Source organism: Sander lucioperca, chromosome 16, assembly GCF_008315115.2.
Source record: "Sander lucioperca isolate FBNREF2018 chromosome 16, SLUC_FBN_1.2, whole genome shotgun sequence".
NCBI lineage: Eukaryota > Metazoa > Chordata > Actinopteri > Perciformes > Percidae > Sander > Sander lucioperca.
In genome coordinates this window covers 17,383,919-17,409,676 of record NC_050188.1, presented here as the reverse complement: position 1 = coordinate 17,409,676, position 25,758 = coordinate 17,383,919, and the positions used below count along the sequence as shown (strand labels likewise).

At 40.5% G+C, this 25,758-nt stretch overlaps 1 protein-coding gene across 1 annotated transcript; it reads right to left on the bottom strand.

Annotated features, from left to right (window-relative positions):
* Nucleotides 1-78: 78 nt before the first annotated feature.
* rnf19a (ring finger protein 19A, RBR E3 ubiquitin protein ligase) lies at nucleotides 79-25,383 on the bottom strand. The gene is made up of 10 exons (XM_031296220.2): nucleotides 25,218-25,383; nucleotides 13,555-14,413; nucleotides 8,153-8,361; nucleotides 7,856-8,000; nucleotides 7,246-7,408; nucleotides 6,841-6,955; nucleotides 6,379-6,537; nucleotides 3,961-4,180; nucleotides 3,684-3,827; nucleotides 79-3,168 (listed from the first exon to the last, which is right to left on the bottom strand). The coding sequence occupies exons 2-10, from the start codon at nucleotides 14,151-14,153 to the stop codon at nucleotides 2,364-2,366; spliced, it is 2,559 nt and encodes an 852-aa protein (XP_031152080.1). The 5' UTR covers nucleotides 14,154-14,413; nucleotides 25,218-25,383; the 3' UTR covers nucleotides 79-2,363.
* Nucleotides 25,384-25,758: the final 375 nt, after the last annotated feature.

Genomic DNA, 25,758 nt, shown 5'->3' with positions numbered 1-25,758 from the left:
TAAACTTAACTACATAATAGGCAAATGATTGCACTACAGAAAACCATCATTTTCCTGTGAAAATTTACAGAAAACAAGCTTGATTGAGAATTTTATTATTTCAGGATATGCATTTACATGCATATTACAAAACAAATTATTAGGGAATATATACTTTTTCAAATAGCATACACTTCTTTTGACCAAGTTAGAAAATATACCTGGCTCTAGTCTTCAAATAATAATATAAAACTCACAGGAATTTAACAGGCATTTTTACAGAAGGAACTTTAAAAGGGTGGGAATATTGTGCAGCTGGAGGCCTTTGAGGTGCACCAGAACTCCTTTACCCAAAATCACAGCTTCTCTCAAGATCGACTCATTACTCTGACACATCTCCTGTTGAGCTCGGCTGGTTGACATCACAGCAAAGTAATCTGTGGTCAGGCTGCTGAACACAACATCTGATACTCAAAATGCTGATTGCTTTGGATAAACCGGGTTTTATTGCCAACAGGAGCTGACTAACAATGCAAGGTTCCTAAAAATTACCTAAACTAATGTTTTGGTCAAGATTTAAAGTACTGCCCCAAAATCAGGTTTAATGTAGTGGCCTAGAGCAGTCTTTGGTAGGCTAAACAAGCTAATGTGACAGCTAGCATTAGCACTCAGGGGAGGGTGAGTATTTAGTATCATATATTTGAAGGCAAATATAATTCATTCTCTCATGAGTTTTACATTTATCATTTGAAGACATACAGAATGAGGAAATAAAAACAAAATAACTATAATTATAATAATATACAAAGGATTTTCCCCCAAAAGGCACTGTGGGTCCAAAAAAATAAAATCATTTGCAAGGACTTAAGAAAAACAACTTAAAACACATTGTAGTTAAAATACACCCAAAGCTCTGAATCAAAACTTATATTTTGATTTGGATATCACTGAGAGAATGTAACTATTATCATCATACATTCAATACTGAATATTAAATCACTGACATGTATGTGCTCAAATACACAAGAGGAGTTTCCCATTGCACCTTTAACTATATCAAGGGGGTTTTTTTTGCTATAAAGTTGATGTGCTCCCTTGACTAGACACATGCTCTTGCTGATAACGTTATTTGAAAGTTTAATTTTGTTATTGCAAAGACATTGTTTGGTTGACTTTACAGTTTTAGTGACTGATCACTAAAACAAGCCCTATAAAATTGAAAGAAATGCTAAACATTGGGCTTTGCTCAGTTACGTTTACAAGGAATAACTTAAAATTCCCTTTCTTTAATATACCTCAAATAATACCATAATACACTAAAAAGTTGCAGTGAAGACTTGGTTACATTTGCAAAGATGCAATCACAAACAAAACTATTATTTCACCAGGGCAGACAGAGGCTTGTGAAGACGGCCGCTGTATTAAATCCACAATATGCTACGTTTTGACTCGTCAACACTATTTTCCACCTGATCATACTAACAGGTTTGGACCCAACACTGGGCTTCAACATTAAAAACAACTTCCCCAAAATGGAAAATAAAAATAAGCAAAGACAAAGAACACAAAAACAGGAGTCACATTTTAAACAAAAGCAACAATGATAATTTTTCTTATAGATGATTATGGAAAAATAAAATGTGCTACTGTACGGACTGGTCCCTCTCAGGTTCAACAATCCTTATAGCTGTGGTGTTTCTCATGCCGTTTTAAGAAGTCACAGAATTAATTGGTGGCACAGTGGTGGACCACAGTGATGACATATCCATCCCCAATTCAGGCAAACCAGATTTTTGAAGATGTCACAAGGGAGGATATGTTCAGGCTTTAGGATAGCAGCTCAACTTTCTATTGGAAATAATATCAAACATTTTACTTGCTCCTCTATCCAGCTTTATTACGTCTGCTTTTTGTAAGCATTAGGAAAAGGTTAAGATCTGCCTCAAACTTGGATTCAGAACATCATTCAGGGGTCAGGCTTTGCAGATCACCTGGATAACCTACATTACAACCTGTCCAAATACATTCAACTCCACCTACTATAGGCCTTGCTGCTCCAGATGGCACTTCAACAACAGGCTGAAACCTCTGGTTCACACATCTTGCTTGCTCTGTCACTGAAAAACAGAACCCACTGATCTGCCTTTACCGTTTACTTTACAATTCTCAATCCAACTTAGACTCTGACCCTCTGTAACTCTATAGACTGACATTCACATAATATTCCTGCCTGCCTCCACAGCAGGTAAAAATATAATTAGACTTGAACTTATAGCCTTAAACCTGACCACCAGTTTCCCAAGATGCTGGGGGGGTCACTTAAGAGTGAACTTAGGTGATAAGGCTAACTGAGCTAGTAGTGGTAGAAGAACAAGAGAGTTCCTTTAAATATCGGTTTGTATACAGCGGCTCCTTGTTGGGCTTACAGGCTGTGCGGCAGTGTTTTTGCTGGTCTCTTTTATTTCGTCGTCCTTATCTGGCTCTGTGTCTGTGATGGCGCCTCCCCTCTCCTCACTGATGTATAGAAATGCTCCGCTACTTCCCTCTTTTGGTGAAGCAGCTGGAGATGATGATAGCAGGTGGTGGGTGAAGGCTGCATGGCTACTCAGAGGCGGATAATGCTCCAGGCGGTCGTTCTCCACCTCAGGCATGGGTGTGATGGTGACGTCATTGAAGTTGGTGGAGGGATGATGAGGGTGGGGGTCTGTTGGACCGGAGCAGGGTGGATGAGCCGGTCTTGAGGTTTCAGGGTCGGAGCAGCTGAGCTCTGATGAGAAGTGGCTACAGTGTGAGTCGGCCACTGAGGGCAGGCTGCCGCTCAGAGATGGTGAATCGAACTCAGAGGAGTTGGTGCTGCGCTGCTCCAGGAGCTGAGCATCTATATCTCCTTGTGTCTCGTTTATTTTTGTGTCTCCTTTGCTGCTGCTAGCTCTTTTCCAAAGCTTTCCTCTGCTCTTCTTGCCCCCTGAAGTGGAGGGTTCCTTTGACCAGGGGGTCGAGGGACAGCAGTGGTTGTCGTGCTCCGCACAGCAGCAGGTGGACGGGCATGAGCATGTACCACCACTAGCACCTTTAAGGCCGGCAGTGCTACTGCTACAGCTGGCTTCATCCAGGCTGCTGCTGGCGCTGCAGTGCCTCATCTTTTCCTGTTTGGACTCCAAGTCTGCCTGGACGTCCAGACTATTGTCTCTGCAAAATAACATCACTCAAAATTAACTTTAAATGTATCAGTAAAAGAACAAATCATTCAGTTTTACAACTTCAATGTTTGGCATCTACCATGCATATTCACTTGAATATTTATTAAGAATCAACAGTGTTTTTTTCTAAGATAAATTTTTGTGCATTATTAAGACATGAAAGGGGAGAGAGAGGGGGAATGACATGCAGCAAAGGGCCGCAGGTCAGAGTCGAACCTGTGATCGCTGCATCGAGGAGTAAACCTCTATATATGGGCGCCCACTCTACCAGGTGAGCTACCCAGGCGCCCAAGAATCAACTGTTTTTATGTGCTACCGGCATCAATTTCTACTAAAGCAGAAAGCTTGCAGTACAATAAATACTGATAAAACACACAATGACTTTCTTTCAAACAATTTGGCCACAGGGCCTCTGGCAAAAAACTAGGACAGGGATTTCTTTTTAAAAATAGGTCAGAAATGTGCTGGTGTAACAAGTAAGATGAGAATGCTCCAACTACTAACCTTTCCAGAGGCATATAGGCATTGAGGATGGAACCTGCCATGGCTTTTGTGCTTGCGTTGTCACTGATTGTCCCGAGACTGACAGTGGCTGACTCCCCGCTCAGACTGCAGCGCTCCTTCTGGACATCAGCCTGCACTTCCATCCTGAAAATAACAATTGCAACAAAATAGAAAATAATTTAGGCCTCGATGAGTCACTGCATGTTTGCTTTATCCAGTGTAGAAAAAGTAAATGGCTACAATTTATAGCAATGCAGAGATCCTCCAGGTCTATTACCTGTTGTAGCAGCTGCCAGAGAGGCTGCCTGTGATGCTGGTCCCAGCGAGGGCCGGGGTGCTGGCATTGTCGCTCATGTTGTCCCGCTGAGTGGAGCTCATGCCGCAGCGCTCCATGTGGCTCCCACTGACACTGAGGCTCAGGCCCGTCAAGCCACCGACACTCGCTCCATCTCCGAGGCTGGGATTGTTGAGCCGAGTCTCTGCCACAGAGGTTGTGTCTGAGGAGAAAAGGGGCAACAGGATGTGTAATTTTGTTAATTTAGAAAAGGTTTGGACTGACAAAGAAGAGCCATAATGTATGTGCAGCAAATAACTATTTGGCGTGGAAAAAAGAAAGAAATGGGTCAAGAGGAGGAGGAGGGAAATACAGATTGAGCCATAAAGGAGAATTGGGGCAGGCGACCCCAGATAACAACAGCAAACAAAAGTGAAATTGAGGTCAGGGTGCAAAGGCCATGTTGCAATGACCTTACTGACTTTTATAGGCTTTTAATTCATCCTGGAACACCAGATTGATCAATTATTACCCTTAATTTCCACCAGGCGCGTCTGCGCTATGTTCCGGGCCCGGCGTGCCCCGCGACCAATCGCGCCCATTCAAGTCAACGCTTGATAATCCACCAGCTACGCTATGGCGCGTCCCAGAAGCGTGCGTGAAGCGGCTCTCCAATCCGCACCGCTAAAGATATGTGAGGTCTATTTTCACACGAGCCGCGGGCTGTTCAGACAGCCGCGCAGGAAGTGAAACAGCGAGAGGATCCAGTCAGTTTACTTACAACACCACGGACAACGAGAGATTCATCTTGGAGGTGGAAAAACATAATACGCCATAACAGATCTTTTTTATAACACCAGAAAAGAGAAGCCATGGAGTTAAACTGCAGGAGTGCTTGGAGTAGAAGGTAGATACTAGCTTAGTAAACACATGATTGTTCTGTAAAGTACTTGTAGAGTAAATAAAAACTGCACGTCGGGCAGCAAGACGCCCCGCTTCTGAGACGCTCCTGGTGTGGTATGGCGCGTGGCGGAGGACGAACAAAATCGGAACACAGCTGGAAAGCAGCACAGATGTGCCCAGTGGACAATCGGAGCTAGGTGTGAATAAGTGTCATCATGTCTCACACCTGGTAAGGTCAAAGTCCTTGCTGTCATTTGGATTTATAATCATCATTTCCAGTGTTGACAGAAGCTGTGAGAGAAATACAATCCTTCTCTGTAAACACTTCCTGGGAAAGCTCGACCTCACACAGCCGTTAGTTCGACAGTGACAAACACATGATGACAGAAAAAAAACACTGACACTGCGCCAGTCATTTCGCACCATTGCACACCTCAACTGTTTTGGCACTTCATGGGCTATGAATAATCCATAAATCCACACAAAGGCACTGACAGATGTAGGTGTACTTCTGCAAGCTTAAAGTGTCCATATTATGAAAAAAAAAACACTTTTTCTGGGATTTGGGGTGTTATTTTGTGTCTCTGGTGCTTCCACACGCATACAAATCTGGAAAAAAAAAACATCCATGCTGTTTTGAGTGAGATACGGGTTTCTGAATGTGTCCTGCCTTCGGTCCCTGGGTGAGCTGGTCAAAATCGGCAGAGCTATCTAGGTCATCGGCCGAAACATTTGGTGTGTGCTAACCACTTTAGCTAATACCACATCAGCTAGCTGTTTTTCCAACTTCGGTCAGTACAAGGCAGGATTAGCCGGGAGACTTCTTCTAAACGAGGGCGCACTTCGCTAGCAGCGTTAGCTTCTAGCTAGTAGCCCAGTACCTTGCTACTGCGCAGTACCTAGCTACTGAGCATGTGCGACTTCCAACAAAGATAGGATAGAAGTGAGATGTCTCACTCTGTAGCTAAAACAGAGAGCTCAACACAAAGGGTGAAAAGAGGAGCTGCAGCAATGTGCAGCACAACAAAAACATGGTGTTTTTTGAAAATTAAACCATATAAACCTATTCTGGTACAACCTCAAAATACAATTATGAACCTGAAAATGAGCATAATATGGGCGCTTTAACAGAGTGGCATGAACACAAATGCGCAAGCACACACAGCTACCACAACTCCTTGTGTAGTTCAACAGACAGAAATGTAACAGGTTTCTTGACATTCCTGTGTTTGCAGGCTTTTAATCTGATATGATCCATGGTTTGTTGAAGTTCTTTGGAAGATGGCTTGATGTACTCTGGTTTTTATGTTTTGGTGTCACCCTTTTACATATTTGCAATGTATGATTTATGTATTTTATTTTAAGTCTGTGTTTCACCTGACTGACAAGTTTCCATTTAGAGACAATAAAGTTAAGTTGAAGCTATAGTTTAAGTTGTACTTCAGCCTCTTATATATTCTGCATTCTCCTGGGAACATATAGGAAATAAGGGGCATTGCTTTCGTTAGAGATGCTGACCTGTGGCTGCTGCTCCGCTACCTATGTTGTCATTTTCGTCGTCAAACTCGATTCGCACCCCTTTGCCATTGCCAGTAGACACTCCACAGCCGCCACTCCGGCACAGTGAGATTGGGACAACTCCGTAGACGTACGCCAGCATGATGGGGACGCCAATGCCTGCACAGCACATTGTAAACAGTACACAGTTAAACAGTGAAAGTTTTATCTGTGTGAAATGGTAAACTGTAGATATATAGCATCATATTACTTTCCAAACACTGTTAAATAAATTCCAGCATATCCACCTTTTCAGACAGTTCAAAGCAGACATGTTTTAGGCTAATTTCCAAACTAAATGATGCTTGTATACAGATTTTTACTAGTGACCCCCCAAGTAAACCCTTTTAAATAATTCAAATGTTGTCATGAAACAGATGAAGTAGAGAAAAATGTAAAAGAGAGAGAAGCCCTTTTTCTTACCAACAGTGACTGCTGCGACTACAGGGGACACAATCACAGACAGCGTCACACCACCAGCTATTACCAAGTTCCTCTTGTGTTTAGAGATGTCCTTGCCCTCGTAGCGATTATGGATCTGAGGAAAAAAGTCATTGTTAATTAACTTTGAATTAATTCACATTATCGGCAACTGTGACTCAGAAATCATACAAGGCAGCGAAATTAACTGGAGAGATTCTTAAACAATGATTGAGGGGCCGTGCAGAATGAAGTAAGATTGCTTACCATGGAAAATGCTTAAAACTGACATATGTCCAAATAACAAACTAGATTTTCTCACACATGCTTAAAAGGTATTACATGTCACATTGTAGTTCTATGCTTTCCATTTTTCCATTTCCTCAGCTGTCTGGTGTTAGCTCTCACCTTTCTGCCCACATAGACTGGGATGCCAATGATCATTGCAGGGATGGCAATGCCGGCTATGAGGGCGATGCCCACGGGCGCGCCCACCAACGTGCCGAGCTGCCACAGGATCTTCTTCTTTCTGCTCCAGGGCTTCTTCCCCCAGAAGGTGCAGCCTGACGGACTGAGAGGATTTGAGGGAGAGAGGAAATGGGTTGTCAGGGCAAACAGAGAGAGAGAGTGTATCATGTTTACCATAACTACTAAGACTAGGGCTGAAACATAAGTAAAGAAATAAGCACTGATGTAAAAGAATTAAGAAAAGAGATATTCAGGAAAAACTGTCAAAAACTAAAACTTAACAACTTAGACTCTGGAAACAGCTCGTTATTGGACCATGAGTTAAGATTATTTTGTCAAATTACTATTTCCAAGGTCAAGAATGAACTTTTACACTCACACAAAACTGAAATTTGATGCTACATTGTTGGTTGTAAAATGAAGGCAAAATGCCAAAATATAATCTTTAAAAAAAAATACAAGAAAAAACACAGAAAATACTGAAAGGAAACAACTGTAGTAACTACTGAGTGGAGATGAGCAGTTCTTTTGTACTGTTTGTTTGTTTCACCTTAAATAGTGCAGGTCAGAGATCTCCTTCATGCACAGCCAGCAAAACTCGCAGCCGCAGACAGCACAGGTCATGTGATTACAGCTCCCATCATTCATCTTGATGATGTAGGCAGCACACCGAGGGCAGGGCTTGATGTCATCACCTGGTGGGGGTTGATTGAGGGGAAAGCGAGAGAAGCCTTTTGAACACAGTATTTTGGTGCATATTGTATACTGTGGCTTAAAAGGGTGATGGGTGTGCTGAAGGTACAGATGTGTGTGAGCATTCGAGCGCAGGTGTTTATTTGTATATTACCTGCAGCTCCACTCTCTTGGCTGTAGCTGAGTGAGGAGGACCTGAAACTTCTCAACCGGAGGGTTTGGGCCCTTTGTTGCCGTGCAGAGTCACATGTCTGGTTGGGATGCCACAGCTGTTTGCAGTGATAGCAGAACTCTGTCCCACAGCCCTCACGCCCACAGGTGATCTTCGGGCAACTGGCACAGCCAAAGGCAATGACTGCGTAACTGAGAGAGAAAACAAATTTAGCCGACATGGTGGTTAGTATTTGCTGGTAGGAGAGCAATGTAGTAGTTTAGCACAACACTAGGGGTCAGCAGGGCTAACATGATAAGTGTAGGGGAATAAACTAGAGTGGGATAAACCAGGGAGTCATTTTTCAGTGTGTTATATAAAAATCCAATAAACCTTTGCTTCTTCTATTATTTTTTGGGCATTTCCGCCTTTAAAGCGTAACTCTCGCCAAAATGCAACCTAGGGTCTTTTTTGTGAATGTACCCGAGTCAAACTTTCGTTTAAAAGCATATTTAGGACGGAATCGCCACTTTTAAGATTTACCGTATTTTCATTTTTCGGTCAAATGGCCTTTTGAATGGGAGTGCTAGGGACACTTTGATGCTAGCCTCAAAATAGCTATTTTTAAAACACTAAGAAGGCTCAACACAACATGAAACTTTGCTCCAAGTATGACCAGGGGCTCTACACCTTAACGAAAGCATTGACAACATTGTTTGTGTACACAGAGTTTACTAAAAAGAAAGGTTTTGCAACTCACTGTAGCTGTTCATCTTCCGGTCGCTGTCCATCTCACAAGTCAAAAATAGTCGAGGGAGGAGAGTAAAGATGGAAAGCTCCTAAAGCTTAGTTCCATATAAATGCACGGATAATTCATTGTTTTGTCGTTAGTGAAAAAACAATATTGACCTTGTAGTTGAAAAAGGAGCCTCATATAAGAATGACATTTCCTCCTATTCATTTGCCTTTGGAGATCGACTCTTTTTGACTGGGAAAATGGCGGATAGCGTAAACAACAACTACTAACGTGAGTTGCTCAAAACCTTTTTTAGTAAACTCTGGGTACACAAACAATGTTGTCAATGCTTTCGTTAAGGTGTAGAGCCCCTGGCGATGCTTCAAGCAAAGTTTCATGTTGTGTCGAGCCTTCTTAGTGTTTTAAAAATAGCGATTTTGAGGCTAGCATAGAAGTGCCCCTAGCACTCCCATTCAAAAGGCCATTTGACCGAAAAACGAAAATACGGTAAATCTTAAGTGGCGATTCCGTCCTAATTATGCTTTTAAACTAAAGTTTGACTCCGGTGCATTCACAAAAAGGCCCTAGGTTGCATTTTATTTTGGCGAGAGTTATGCTTTAATGGACAGGACAGCTAGGTGAGAAAGGGGAGAGAGGGGTAAGACATGCAGGAAATCGCCACAGGTCGGAGTCGAACCCTGGACCTCTGCGTCAAGGCATAAACCTCTATGTATATGTGCGCCTGCTCTACCAACTGAGCCAACCCGGCCACGGCTATATACATCTTCAGGAATCCAACACCTGGAGAAGCATTTGTTACATAAACACATGAAATTAGCTGAATTTTTCCATGATGAATTTACCAATGAGCTCTGCATAATCAGTTCTGCATGACACCATAGTGTCTCTCATCAATCATAACAGTGCTCTATTTATGAGCTATTATTGAAAGGTACACGGCATGACCGAGGCAAAGTCCAACAACTGTTTTGTTATAAACATACAAATGTAATTCAACTTGACAAACTGGCACTATAAAAAAATCTTGCAGCAGTCATTTAACACCCAACACAATTACTGCCTAAATTAAATGGCTTTATTATTTGTGAAAATAATAAAAATGAATGGTAGCAACCGTTTCCTTGTTTGCTGACTCATAAACTCGTTGTGTCCCTCTGGTATGGATACAATAAGACATTAATAATGATTTTGTTGAAAGGAAGCACCTTCGATACTGTAAAAAGGAGCACAGAGCATGTGCTCTATTAATAAAGTACGTATATATGGCACGTATGTATGACAACCTCAGTTAAACCTTGAGATTGCTGCAGCTATTCAGCATCCCATAGCAGGGTTATCATGGGAAACATACGATAAGGAAAAACAAACACTCTGGCTGACGTATTAAACTGGACTATACTGGATATGACTGTGTGCAAAAGCATGAAGGTCCAGTGTAAATTATTAGAATAAAAGTCTGCAGCTTGCATGAAACCTTCAGCCTTTTTCTGCCCCCATTAAGATAATCCTGTCATTGTTTAAATCTTTTTTTCAAACAATGATGCCAAACATTTGATGGTGCTTCTCAAATGTTAGAAATGTGCTTCTTTTCCTGCATTATAGTAAACTGAATATATTTGGGCTTTAGCCTGTGTTACAAAGCAGGTCATCTTGGGCATTGACATTTAGGTTGGGCATTTTTTCAGGGGTTTTTATGTTTTATAGACCAAATGATTCCTCGAGAAAACAATTGGGAGATTAATTAAAGCCCCTTGCAGCCCTACTTGAGCAAACATTACAAACAAGAAATGCTCAATCTGTTTCCCATGCACTGAGATCCAAGAACCTTGAGGTTGTCTGGAAAATGGAAAAAAAAGTGATAAAATGGACAGAAAAAAAGAAAAAGAAACTTTAGTCAATTTAGCTTAAATTAGAGCAGGGTGATTTGAAAGTCTTTTTTTTTAATGATTACAAAAAAAACCAACTGGTTTCACACTTGGGGTCTTCATTTGGGGCAAAGTCACTACAAAGTTAAAAATGAGTCACAGATACTGCAGAATTTCCATAATATTCTAAATATTTTGTAGTGATTTTCAGTGCTATGGTGTCGGATGAAGGTAACAAAAACTAAAAAAACGTTAACCGATAACTAACGTCACAGCATTATTTTACGATGCTTTTTTCAAATTTTTCCTAGAGATTGAGAATGTGTGAGGGCACCATATACCTACAGAGCATTCAGTCTAGACAGTTTTCAGACAGACAGTCTCCACTAACACCTCAGTGAGGCAAACTGATGGCAAATGGTATATAAGTCGTAAACTGGATGGGAGAATTTCCAAAAAGACCTTTGCATGTGCATTGAACTATCTATGACACCACTGTAAAGTCAAGACTCTGCCAAAGTCTGCAAAAAGATAAATGTTTTATCTCTTTAAATAAAATGTTTGTACAGAGAGGATTCTTACATTTGTGAAATGCTGAGCTGACAAACGCAGCCCAATAACTTGTGAGAGTAATTATACAACAATTAAGAGCACAGCATTAACTGGTGGAAAGTGTGACAGTGAGCCAGAGCTAAACTGATTAGATGACGCGAGCAAGAAGAGCTGAAACAAGCTCATGAAAGAGCCATTATTCTAACAGACAGGGTCAGCAGTGTTGATGTTGATGCAACAAAGCAGAGAGAGAGAGAGAGAGAGAGAGAGAGAGAGAGAGAGAGAGAGAGAGAGAGAGAGAGAGAGAGAGAGAGAGAAGGGGTTAAAGTCATTAATGAATTCTGCAATCACTCAAAACTAAAGTGGGTTAGTAACTGCTCCAAAACTCCATGACGCACTATATATGAATAGTTTTCTTTAAAAACCTTAGTGCCAGCATTGGCACAATAAAAAAATAGACTGACGCAAATGCAGATGAGCAGTTTCAATGATGAACAGGTAAAGCAGGGTGACCCAGTGAGCCACAGAGCATAATGTCAGCTTCAGTTCAGGCCCCTGTGAGCAAACTGTTGAATCCCTAACAGCTCCAACCATACTGACCCGACCCTCACCTACACCGTCACCTCCTTGTCAAAGAGGAAACCAGAACAATAACATCTTTTTTTAAGAGGGGCTGAAGGAGTGGATTGAGGTTTGCAGAATTCTGATAGCAAGTGAATAATTTACATTACTAAATACTCAAATTCAATACCCGGAAGTTTATGTTTTTTATTTTTTTTTATTTTGGTCATTTAAACTGTTTTTTAACCCGCTTTAATTTGGACTTTTTTTATGTTCTTCATCGTTTTCCTGCATAATTTTTTCATTTTGTGCTACTGTAAAACTCTTTGTAACATTGTTTACAAAGTGCTTTACAGTAAATCTAACATGAAGGTATATGACAATGACGATTATTATTATTAACAACAAGCAATCAGTTCCAGCTTCATTCACTATGTGGTTAGAAAAATGTTAGGTATGGTCTAATAATATCATCACTTGCTGCCCCCGTCTTTTTTGGTTGACTCATGAGGACTGACAGAACAAACAGGTCTATTAATGCTATGAGTTATTTATAACTCAGACATCAATGCAAAAGCTGGTGTGAACTTCAAAAGGCCAGATTAAAGCCTTGAAGTTTCCTTATGTAGCTGCTCACTATGTTATTTTGGGACTCGTGTAATTTTTTCACAAGTACCAAACATCAAGCACAACGCAGGTAACCGAAAGAGATTTTAAAATATTTAAGAAAAGTTGTAGCCTGAGGTCGAAAAAGTCTCACATGCTTGATATTTTTAGGGTTGACTGGCTTTGTTAAGAAACAATAAAGAAGACACGCACATCCCTAGTGGGGATAGGTAGGTCAAAGTAGAAAAACACAAATAGATCAACACACCACAATTAGCTTGCGTTAGAAGGATGTTAATGCTTTAAGTAGTGACGTTTCGAGGTCCTAACGGGAGATATTTAGTGTGTGGATCCATTTGTGTTTTTCTATCTTGCTTTGTTGCCATAAATTTAGGTGGACAACACTTAATATAAAAAATAGTTCAAATTCAATCCTACCCTTGAGTTACACCTAGTCTATATCCACAACGTTCCACTTCCACTCTTTGTCTTGGAATTTTAAACTCCGGTCGATGTATGAGGACTATGGTAACTGCTCCTCAGATCTCTGCAGGGTAAATACGGACAGCTAGCTAGACTATCTGTCCAATCTGAGTTTTCTGTTGCACGACTACAACAACTTTTGAACGTACACGTGTTCCACCAAAACAAGTTCCTTCCCGAGGCTATTTTGCAGCGGAACCATGGCTCTGCCCAGTGCTTAGCGCCGCCCATGACGATTGTGATTGGCTTAAAGAAATGCCAATAAACCAGAGCACGTTTTTCTCCCTTCCCGAAATGTTGTGTGGACTAGCCAGACCTTCCTTCCTCCTCCGCAGCGCTGTGGAGGAAGGTCTGGCAAAGCGAGACTAAGTTACACCTGACTGCAAAATCTTTGTAATTTGTCTAAGAGTAAAACCCTTTTAAAATCGTCACGTCACCCTCTCTAACTTAAATACTTCAAAACAAATCAAAAAGGTTCTCACCTCCATTCAGCTGGTGAGTCATATTTTATGTAAAGAGCAGGTTGTCCCAATATGGTAATCTTTGAGTAGCATATATTACCCCATAGCTCTTATTCTTACCCACAGTCGGGGGCCGGGCACCAGCGGCAGTCAGGTTCGGCCACCAGCCACCTCCTGAGCATGAACTCCTCGTACTTCTCCATGAGGGCTCGGTTCCCCAGGATCATCTGGATGTCGTGGGGATTGAAGCGCTCTGAGCACTCGGGGCAGCAGATATTGACACGAGACTCTGAGATCTCGATGCGCAGGTACTGTCGCAGGCAGTCTGCACAGGACCGGTGGGGACAGGTCATGATGTCTGGGAAGCGCTCGCGTGCATGGCGCAGTAGGCACAGTGGGCACTCCAGCAGCTCTGATGAAGAATCTGACACCGATGAGGTCGATGCTACGGCCAGTGCAGAAGTTTTATCATGGACAGGCTCTGACTGGACGCTTTCTGTGCTGACAATGCCTTCCACTCCAGCTCCAGCCTGCAGAGGCCTGGACTTGCGCTTGGGGTCGCGGTCAGGCCGGCGTCGCCGACTGAAGAATGAGTGGAGGGACAGGCGGCGTTTTTTGGGGGTCTTTCTAACTGAAGGGAGGCTAACAGAGGAGGCAGCAGAGTGAAGGTCTCGTTCTGAGCCTGTGCTGCCATGATGCTGCTGGTGCAGGCTGCTCATCGCGCTAGAAGGTGCGTCGCTGGTGGTGCAACCAGAAATCACCACATCAGGAGAGGAAATGCAGGACTGGGTGAGGGAGGAAGATGGAGAGACAGACTGGGGTTTAGAGGAAAGGATGGTCAGGGGAGGGGCCTGGGCCGCTGTTAGCTAGGTCATAGTGGCTGGAAGCTGGTACAGGAGGTCTGGAAGTCTGTAGTGTGGTCTGTCACTGGTTTAAATCACAGTGATGAGATGTAGATGTTCAGATGTAGGACACCAACCTGACAGACAGAAGAAAAAAACAGAAAATCAGGTACAGAGCCAAAACATTTGGATGATTCAGGTTGCACAACAACCAATAAACTGGAGAAATCTAAGACAAGACAGCCATCATTGAGGCGTTTCACGGGCTTGTATGGAAAGGAATGACAATCCCTTAGACAATTAAGAGTTTTCTGGCAAGCTTTAAGCCTTTTTTCCAGGCGCATCTTCTGTGTACGTGTGTTTGAGCATGTGAGACTCCTATCATAAATTATCTGCAGGCTTTCCCTGGAGAGTGTGTATTAGTCATGTGTAGGCAAAACAAGCAAAATCCTGTTTGTTTTTTTGTCATCAACTTGTCAGAACTCAGATGTGGCCACAGCTGCGTTAGTGTGTCTCTAGAGCGGCGGCCACACCTTGCCTCGAGTGCTTCACATGCTGTTATTTTACACAATATGAACAACAAAGCATAACTCATCATCTTTGAGAGCAGTGCTCAAGTGCACTTGTGTGGATGTGGTTAGCTGTTTGAACGTGGTGCTACATAGAACCGAACAAGTATAAGTATTTAAAATAGTAGTGACTTTCAAGTAATGAGAAGCAGAGCTCATGCTGAAATAAACCAACACCGTTTGTGGGTGTGGTGGTGCTATGCAGGCTTCCATAGAGTCCACAGATCCAGCTAAGGAATTGACATCTTTTGAATAAAAAGTTCTGCCCTGGACTCATTCCTAAAGAGACCAACTAATAGAAGGCGGAGAAGCTGAATAAAATGAGTGCTAATGTCTCACTAGTTTTTATTTTTGTGCTCCATCATTCTTTTAACAACAATACGACCCAGTTCCCAGATGTAAAAAACATAAATAAAATGCTGGATAAATGACAGCTTTAACTGGTCAGAGACAAGGATAAGAGATTTGAATGCTAAACTCTTGCATTCTGCAAGATGTCTGTCGATCTTTCAAGGTGAACTTTTTGTTTTTGCAGACCAGTCCAAAATCAAAATCAATAACCATGGCCAAATCAGGTTATAATACGGCTCTAAATCACATGGTGTGTTCCCAGCTAAAGTGAAGAAACAGTTTGTTTGTTGATGTCCATTTGGAACAAATCACAGCACTGCTGACACGACTGACATCAGCAAGAGATACTGCTGCTGAGGGCTATGCGATGTTGTTATAAAACGCTTGCATCTCCTTGAGATTATAGTTTGACCATGATGAGACACAAACACAATTAACCATGTTGGTTTATTAGTTCATTTCAACACGATGCGACCGCTATTCCAACACATTTTATGCCCTGGTTAAGAGATTGTTCTCTCACTCAATTCTCACTAGGTTTAAGCCACAGGAATTTGAACTAGGGCTATCCCCAAATCAGGGTTTTTCAGAGTTGACTCTCAGTTGGACTGCAACGGACAAACCTACAAATATGAGAAATATATTGTTCACTCCTCTGCCCAGTTTTAGGGTAATTTGTTTTCACTGGTCCTGACATGTCCTTAAAACTAAAATTGCAGGTTCATCTTTCAAAATCCTAAAGCATAATACCAAATGGGCAAAACGGAGGACAAAGAATGATTTCCCTTCACCATCTGTATGCTCTAAACTTTGAGTTTGAGTATGTGTTTGTCATTAGAGACTAATTTCAGTAAAATTCCAACGGGGAACCATAATGTGACTAATTAAAAAGCCCACTGCAAATCTCGACTGGGACAGCAATCCTGCAGTTCACAAACGCTCACTTTCATAACCTACAAACCTTAGTCTGACTGGCTGCGGTTTATATGCCCTCATGATGACATGCAGGCAGCAGTTTAGTTTTACTACGGCTACTTTAGTGTTTTAGTCTATTCAGCCAGCCAGCCAGCCAGTCAGTCAGCCAGTGCCTAGTCTCTCCTTCCTCTTTCATAATCCACCAAATAAGATAAGTTGAAATAATTCTGCATTAACAACTAGCACTGAAATGCATCTTGGGTGCAAGTCAACACCTCTAAAAATAAGCGTGAATGCAAAAACACACTGACTCAGGCCACATTTGGAAGGTGGTCTGGGATGTGTGCCCAACATCCAACCTGTGCTGTGTAGTGTAAATGTAAATTAAACTCAAGGCTCCACACAGTAGATTATTATACGTCAAACAACTCAGAGGTTTTTAAAGCTGAGGGACCAAATTGCTACTTCGGTCCACTTTTCCAACTGAATACGTTTTCTGTTTAGCAGCAGTCAGTTTCCCACAGAAAAATGTGAAGTGGAAAGCAGAATCTCAAGTGGTCAGTTGATGTTCATTTGAGAGGCTCTCTGATGCCACGAGAAAACGGCAATTCATCTCAACTGGCTCTAAATATGGCCTTCCACTATTCCACCTTTCTGATCACCTCTGTTGCATAAGAGCTCCTAAAATTTGCTTGGAGGGAAATATACTGTAAAATAGCTGTAAATATAAGATAAAAGCTTAGTGTTTTCAGCAACATTTCCAATGTTAAGCAGCAGTAATCTTAGCAACTATGCACACTGAACAAAGGAACTAGTTGTCACAAAACTATCAACCTCTCGAGCCTAAAGATGAGCTCTATGGAAAGACCTAAACCTTCAAAAACATATATGCAACAAAAACCCACATAGGAAGCTGATTTGGAAAAAAAAAAAAAATCAGCAGAGAACAGGTCACTGACACAGGTCAACCAATGAATCATTAATCAATGGCCTACTAACAGTGACTGTGTACTGCAAAGGTATACAGAGGACACTGGAGGGTTTTGGCTTCTTTGACAATGGTGTTTGTTTTGTTGTGTCATTCAACTTTTCCCTTGACATACTAAATTATTTCTCTGATCTTTCAACCAGTGTACCTGAAATTTGGGCACAAACGATTTGGCCCTTTTGAAGCAGTTTGATGTCTCTTCTTACTTTGAAAATTCATAGTAAATTGCCAATTGGCAATCAACCCAGTATGAACCACCACATTCTTTCTAAGTGTTTACATTCAGTCTACACGCTGTGAAGTAAGGGCAGTGTAAACATCTAGTCATTTTACCTCGTCTGAGGTCACATTCAGAGTACCAACACTGTGATTGCTGTGATATTAAGGTGATACCAGGACTGTTATGATTTGGGAAAAAAAACACTTTACCTTTAAGTAGTGGAGCCGCTCTTGATTCATGACACAAGAAAAACACAACTGCAGTTGTGAATGACAGGTGGGACAAGCTAGAACGATTGTCTCAAGAATAATCGTTATCTGCAGTCTCACAGATCCTGATGGTATCTCATCTTTCAATTTGGTCACTAAATAATAGTTCAAACAATATCCTCACTCATTAATTAGGTCTTTGCGGTGTGAAATAGCATCTCTGCTCCTTTTCTTAGAAAGTTATTGTATTACTTCTTAAAAGTATACCAAGTATCTCTGAGGTACTATATCAATTATCTAAAAGGCAGTACCATACGGGCAGTAAAAAACCTAAAGAGGATTAGGTGTTACTAAGAAGTCACAAGCTAGCTGACTACAACATATAAATAAATGTAATGCAAAGTTACCTAAATGTTTAACTGTGAACTAAAGATAAATAAGATTTTTTCTTTTTTTAAGTATAAACCATAATTGCATGTCATTAAATAATTAGCACTGCAGCCAAGTTGTAAAGACTAATGTGTTTTAATTGCTCTTTCTGAAAGTTTAAGCGTGACATTTAAAACCCAAAGCCTGCAAATGACATCTGAAATCGAAGCAACAAAAACACCAGTGGGTAAAGCGACATTAGATGATGTGAGGTGACGTGAGACGAAACATCAGACAGTTTGTTGGTGCTACTTCCTTGAGGCGTGCGGCGGCTCCAGGTGGAGCTCCTCTTAAAATAAAGACACAATGATGCCACTCAAAGACAGACTGTGCTGACATTTGGAGACATTTGACACTATACTGTAGCCAGTAGAACTCTTTGTGATAACAGGCGCTTCACATTATCTTTGTAAATTTGCAAATAAATGAAATACTCAATTCAGTCAAGTAGAATGAACTTTTAATAGCAACTACTGAAAACATTTAAGCAGGGAATTTCCAGAGTCATCCTTGAGTATCCTAGCACTGACCTGTGTCATGGACCAACAAAATGCTTTTCTACAATGACCGTATAGCTCAACTTAATAACTTCCACTGTGAGGCCTGTCTAGTGTCTACTGGCTAAAGTGATGTCCTAACACTATAATACCACATCATAAAGCTTGATAATGTATTGGGTCAACTAGCCAAGCCACGTGAGCAAGTGGAAATTTTAACAAGACAGAGGGGCAATTTCAAGCAACCCGCAAGTCAATGTGAAATTACACTCCCATGGCCTAATTAAATGGAAAAAAAGCCTGCATCGGCACCGTACGGACAGTGAGTGGGATTTTCCGACTGCGGTCAGTATGCACGCAAATGCATGTATTCAAGTTCTGTGGCTCAAAGGCAATCACATGCAACCGCGGCTCACACACTGGGATGGTGTCCCAGTTCCTGAGAAAACCCCAGGGCAGGAGGCCTACTGTGGCAGAATAAAATGTTTCAACCCTCAGTCAACTCTAAAAAGAAGTCACTGAGTGTGAATCAGCTGATGCTACATCATGATTGCCATTGTAGTATGATCTAAATCTGTGGTTCTCTACTGAAGAGACAGGTCAATGCAAGGTTACTGAAATTCTTTGGGAGTCACACTGTAATTTACGTGTCGAGATAAACTGGGAAAAACAGTAACAAAATGAGTCACTTGGGGCTGCCGTGGTAAAGGTTTTAACAAGTATAGACCTCCAGACCACGAGGCAACAACACGTTTGCTCTGGCATTGCAATAAACAAAATAAATCCAGGTTTCCATTGCCTATAATTTTGCAAAGAGACAATTAGATGCATAACCAAATTGCAATGGAACATGTTATGTTACAGGTCTGTGACTGCACACGTCAAACACCGTTTCATTAATACGTTTTTGTATTTTTGTTTACCAATAAGCTATAAACAGAACATTAATCTCTCCCAAAGAAACATACCTCCCTGAATATTTTCATTAACAATTTTCCACAGCTCTTCTTCTATTTCCAAAGTAAACAGAAGAGCGATCGCGCAAATAAAACAAGGCAACAGTCAACATGTTCACAATTCCTTTTCTGGAACGATTGAATGACAAATATATAATGTTGTGCTGATGTGAAAATCCATCCTTAAACCATTCAGTGGTTTCAAAAATATCAGCACACATCAGTGAGATGCTAAGAGTCTGATCAAAGGGTTTTACAGACCCAGATACATTGACAGGATGATTTAGTTTAAATAGTGTAAAAAAATGGATTCTTTAGTTTAGGCCAATATCAATATAGAGTTACTAAAACCTGATAACGACATATCGGCCAATGTGAAGTATTTTTCAAAAAACCTATAACATGCACACTTTATTTGACATTATCTTTCAGTGTGCTGGATTGAATTCTCATCTTTTAACAACTGTCACTCCCTTCATAATTAACCTATATCACAACAAATGTGTTCCATGCCTCTGGAAACCAGAAAAACCATCAGCCCAGTTCTGTAGTTTAAACAGACACAACCGTCACCCGGCTCTGGCATTTCCTGTGCATTGAATTGGACTTTGGGTCTTTTCTAATCCACTTCACCTACTTTTGACAAGCTGTAGTTGAACTACCTCCAGTTTATGGCATTCCTGACGAAACCACAATTACTGGAGGTGCACATTATCTGACATACCATCCAAACCGTATTCCTGATTTGAATTCTTAGTTGACAATGTTGATTTAAAAGGGTGTGTAAATGAGTTTGGGTGGGTTTTAGGTCATCAGGAGTGTATTAAGAAGGAATCCCTGCTGCGTTTCTCAATGCAGAAGACCAAATTTGGGGATAGATGATGAAGGGTTTCGGAAATTTTGTGAGTTTGGTTGCCTATGTCTACCTTCAAACAAATCCCACATACAATGATCGGCTTCCAACACTGGCAACGAGAGGCTCAAAGTGTTCTTCTGCAAAGTGATCATCACGTACGCTAATTTCCGGTGGCATTCCAGCCAGAGGAAAGACTTCCTGATCATAACAATGCATTCAGTTATTATGGCTTGAGACAGAGGAACAGCCCAGAGACTGGATGAAAAATTCTATAGAAAAGCTACTTTTCTTTTTTTTTTTTTAACACGACTTTACATTGATAGGAAATATTTCAGCTTTTTTTTGGAACTGTCACTGCTGTCTACAGAACAAAACATCCCTCTGAAGCGAATGAAAAAAAATGTATTGATCGACTGCCCAGAATTCATCAGGTGTAGGCCAACTTTCTGTCAGCTGGACATCGAAACAACCCTGTAGCTTAATGAATCTCTATTTAGCCTATTATCTGCCAGCCAAAGTATAATAATAATGCCTGACGTTCAACAGAGAGTATGAACAGGAGACACTGGAGCAAATGCCTCTGAGGCTGCTTTCAGCATTATTTACTAAACAGTCTGATTTACAGAACAGGTTTACAACAGATTAGAACAGATTTACAGAACAGGCTGTTCCACTGTTCCACTGTAACTGCTACATTATAATGAGGCAGTAAAACTAAAGATGCAGCTGGAGATGCAATGATTAGGTAGCGAACTTCTCTAAAATAAAATAAAAATAAAAAAGTATCATTTCAAAAAGCCATTTAAACATGACTTATTTTTCTATTTCTCCATTCAGCACCATGGAGACAGCAATAAAATATGGCTTGTGTTTGCCCCGGATACAGAAGGGGAGATACCATTTGCCTACTGCATAGAGGGACATCTATGCCGCCCAGTGGGGTTCTGACACGGAAAATAAAGGAGAAGAGCCACATCGTGAATGAATTCTAGAAGTCTAAAGTTTGCTGCCCATTCAGTGATGGCTTGATTTCTTAGCAACGCGTTTCCTGCACTTCTGTATACACGTCCTGCTTCCAGGACGGCAAGTAGCAAGCAGTAACGTACACAAATTAGTGTGTAAAATTTTGATAAGATTTTTCAATAGGCTATATATTATAAAATTATTTAATTCATATTTTTTTAATGTTACTTGTGCAACTATGGGCCCTTACCACCAGAAGCAGTCTGCTTCCTGTCTTTGCTAGCTAACTAAAGGGGAAATGGGTTATGTCTGTCAGTGCACAAATGTTTGCTAGCTAATTCATCCAGCCAAAAGAAAAGTCAAGATACGTGTCCATGTTTGTAGATAGGAAACATTATTGCAAAAAGGCAAATGTTTTCAATTCACAGCCCATGGGTCTTGTGTGTCACTCTGTCACAGGCTGCTGTCTGTAAGTGTCCCACTCACAGCAAGGACTGAATGGCGATGACCACTGGATTATACAAATGCGTCCAAAAAATAAAATGTTTTGATCGGCTAAATACAGCGAACTTAAAAATGAATATCAAACAGCATTTCTACTGGTATATGCATAATGTTGTCCCCCCTGCAAATGTAGGTCAGTTAACCTGAGACTAGTTCAGACTGGAGAATTGTTACCCTAGTTGAGATTATTATTATTTTTTTTTTTTTTTACAAATTAGGAGTGGGGGTGATGCTGCAAACCCTTGTGTCAAGAAGTGACAAGAAAAAAAGAATAGCTTATTTCATCACAGGTATACTCACAGGAAAAAGGTGTTGTGTAAAATGAAAAATATGGGCTTAAGGACATAATCCTTGGCTCAAAGTATAAGAAATGTTGGAATTTGCTTAAAGTTGTAGTCCATAACATTTGTATATAGTTATTTATCTGTTAAGTTCCTATCTATCAAAGAGTGAGTTGAAACAATAGTGATTGAGCATATGACCCACTGATGAAAGCGCTTGTTTTCGCTGCTCTGCCAAGTAATACAATCTGAGTGTCGGGGGCAGCTTTCCTGCCCTAAATTCAAATGCAACGTACAGTCAGTGATGCTTTTTTCAAGTCAGGCAGCATGGGTTGATCTCCCCGTTTTCCCAGGTGGAGCCGCTGCCTCCCCCAGCTCTATTCATGTCCAGTGTTGGGGAGTAACGGAATACATGTACCGCCGTTACGTATTCAGAATACAAATCATGAGTAACTGTATTCCGTTACAGTTACAATTTAAATAGTTGGTATTTAGAATACAGTTACATTGTGTAAATCAATGGATTACATGACGATACTAATCTGTTTCACGAGTTTACTCACTCTCGCAACTCCATGCATTTCCCAAAAGCCCCAATATAAAACGAAAAAAATAGCTATTTACGTGATCACTGATAGAGGTAGAGATGGAGCCGGAACCGGTGTTCTGACGATCTATGCTGCCTTGTCGAAAAATGCTACTGTAGCGCAAATCGATAGTAGAGTCTATCGAGTCGCACTGCCCTATCGAAATGTGCTTCCTTATGTGTTCCCATTTCCAATTGTGCAGGCAGGCTGAATCCCATAGAGGTATAACTCTAACAGTATTGACATCTTATGTTTATTTGAGAATATTTTGATACTCCATTATCAGGGTGGGAAATTAGCACCCGCCACCAGCCAATGGCGGGTACTTTTTCAAAGTGGCGGGTGACTTTGCCTTGTATACCAGCCACAGTGGTGGCAGTTATAGGAAACAAAACCGTTGACAGCCGGGGCTTTGACCACACATATTTCCGTCAACTCCAGACTTTTTGTCAAGTAGTTTTCAGCGCTAGTCCGTGACACCATGCAGCTGACCTGAGGTACAGACCAAACGAAAATTATCGGTTAAAAACATGTGGCGCCATATCCCCGATGTTAAGAGGCCTGCCGCGGAGACAGCAGTAGCTATGAATGTACAAACTGTTGCGGGTGAAGTAAAGTTATTGTAAGTGCAATGATAAGTTAAAGTCCAGTAAGTACTTTATCAAACCGTATGAATGTGTCCCAGCCCAGGATAGGAAATTAACAATGTAAAGATCAACAAGCCACTGACAGAAATGTTCATATTTGATTCATTCAATAAATTATTTTTTGTCTTAAATCCACCAGCCATTTTCATATTATACCAACATTTGCAGCATCCTGAGCCTTTTTGGTAAGGTTACTAGGAAAACTCAGCCTAGATTAATTTTATTCTCCCCAAAATAAGTTTCCTTTTTATTTTTAAAGAACTATACAAAAAAAGCAACTTTCACTGTCTCTTGCAACTTCATTGCAACAAAAATACAAAAGACATCGCAACTTTTATCGCAATTGTTTACAAAAGCTCCCGCAAAATCAGGTAATTTGGGCCGCAACAATCTCAAGAAAAGGCCACGAAATCCTGGAGGGACTGTTTAATGCTATGTTACTGAGAGATGAGTTCATATTTTTTTTGTTCATTAAACATGTAGGCCTACAATTACTGTAGAATATGACCAAACTTACCAAACTAAATTTTACCATGGTCTCGCAGGCTTTTTTTCACATCACTTTTTATTTGCCTTTATTAATAAAATATGTATTAATAATAATAAAAAAAATAATGTATTGAAGCAATTCAAAATATGCTAGTGTACTTTCTTTTATAAATTTGAATGGAATATGTTACAAATTACATTTTTGGGCATGTATTCTGTAACGTAATACGTTTTGAAAGTATCCTTCCCAACACTGATCATGTCCACGGCTGCGCGTGTCCCCAAACGTGTATGTATTAGTGTAATTTTTAACAAACATATGGGTCCCAAAATGTAACCAAACTGAGGAGTATTAACAGTTTAATTCAGTTTACATTTAGCAAGTCTGTGACTGAAATTTATGTTAAACAGTAACAGACCATTAGGAGAAAGCAAAGCACTTTATGTCTCACTGATGGAAAGCTTCCAGTTAGGATGGCTTGGATTAATTTAGCAGGCATGCTATAAAAGTCACACATTAATAAATAAGGAAGGACTGTGCCCAGTAATTGATATGCTATCTATTCAGTAAAACATTGTTGACTATGCTATAAAAGTGACAACAGAAAAACACTGAAGGAAACAATTACCATTAATAAGACAATAACAAAAAAAAAAACTATATAAAGAACAAATGTATTGATTTTATTATATGCACTGGTATTGGGTCACTTATAAGTGCATATAATATAACCTTTAAAAAAAATCATAATTCTAACATTGTGAAGCATGCCTTTACTTTAGCTACAATAACCAAGCATCTGCTCTAACATTGCACTTAGTACAAATGTCTTATAAGTTATGAATACAACACAAATGTTGAGTCAACAGTAATTTAGCTGCCTGGACCTGTTCCAGTGATTTATCGTGAGTACGTTCTGCAAACAAATGAGGATATTGAGGATAACGTCATTTCGCATGCAAAACACCAACCCACGTAACGTTAGTTTTAATAAAAATGCTGTTAATAATATATAATAATAACGGCAACGTTAAAATAACTAAAGAAAACGAAAAAAAGGCACCGTATGTGTCATCTGACGCTCGTCACAGGAAGGACCTAATTCTGTAAACACTTTCCACCTGGCTATCCAGCGTAGCCTACTAGCTAACGAAATCAGATTTGGCTAGCAGGATAGCTAATGCCTAACTTTAATCGTCCAAAGAGTAGCTGACTAGCTGTGCTGTTGTGTTTACTAACTCACTGGACAGTTGAATCGACAATATGGTTTATCTAAGTAAGTAACCTTAACGATCATAAAACTTTATCTGCCAGCAGAGGCTTTCCGCCGACCTATAGTTTAACAAGGAGAATTCACAAGCTAACAAAGCTAAAAACTGCTAGCTGCTCGTCAGCTTCGAGGAGGAAGTTGTGATCTGTGTGATCTTAACTAAAACTTAGCTAGATCTGGCTGTAAATACTATTCTTACACACACTCACCGTTAAATGTCCACCTGGTCTCCTTTCACTTCACAACAGAAGTGTACACCGTTGTCTCCATCTCTCAGTTAGCGTTAATTTAATATTGTTGCAGAAAACTTCGCAGCACGGCCAACAAGGTACATTCCCCGAGCGAGTCTGACTTTTTTCGTCAAGTCAGTGAACAAAACAGCTACAAACAACAGTCAAACTTCCGGTCGGATTTGTATTTTATTGCTTTTCACAATAAAATACAACCATCCGGTTTCCATAATTAGATGTTTTAAGTACTTAGTACTACTCACATTCTTTACTTACGTAAATAAAAATGTAATAACATTGCAAATATACTCCATTACTAGTAAAAGTAACTCCTTTAAAATGTAGTTAAATAAAAGTGAAAGGTATTAACAACAAAATATACTTACAAACTGTCAAAAACTAGATGTGTTATTCAAAATGTGTCTTCTAAAAGGCATGTGTGAAATAAGACACTCCACTGACATCAGGTAAAAACGAAAAACTACAAAAAAATATACTTTCACCTCCCCCCCATGATAAT

What these genes read in the sequence shown, in the direction of transcription:
- rnf19a (XM_031296220.2), bottom strand. Translation starts at nt 14,153, where the DNA reads ATGAGCAGCCTGCACCAGCAGCATCATGGCAGCACAGGCTCAGAACGA. An exon ending in TGCCCGGCCCCCGACTGTGG is followed by an intron (nt 8,362 to 13,554) that starts GTAAGAATAAGA and finishes TTTCTCTCTCAG; the next exon opens with TTACGCAGTCATTGCCTTTG. An exon ending in CAGTCTATGTGGGCAGAAAG is followed by an intron (nt 6,956 to 7,245) that starts GTGAGAGCTAAC and finishes TTTTTTCCTCAG; the next exon opens with ATCCATAATCGCTACGAGGG.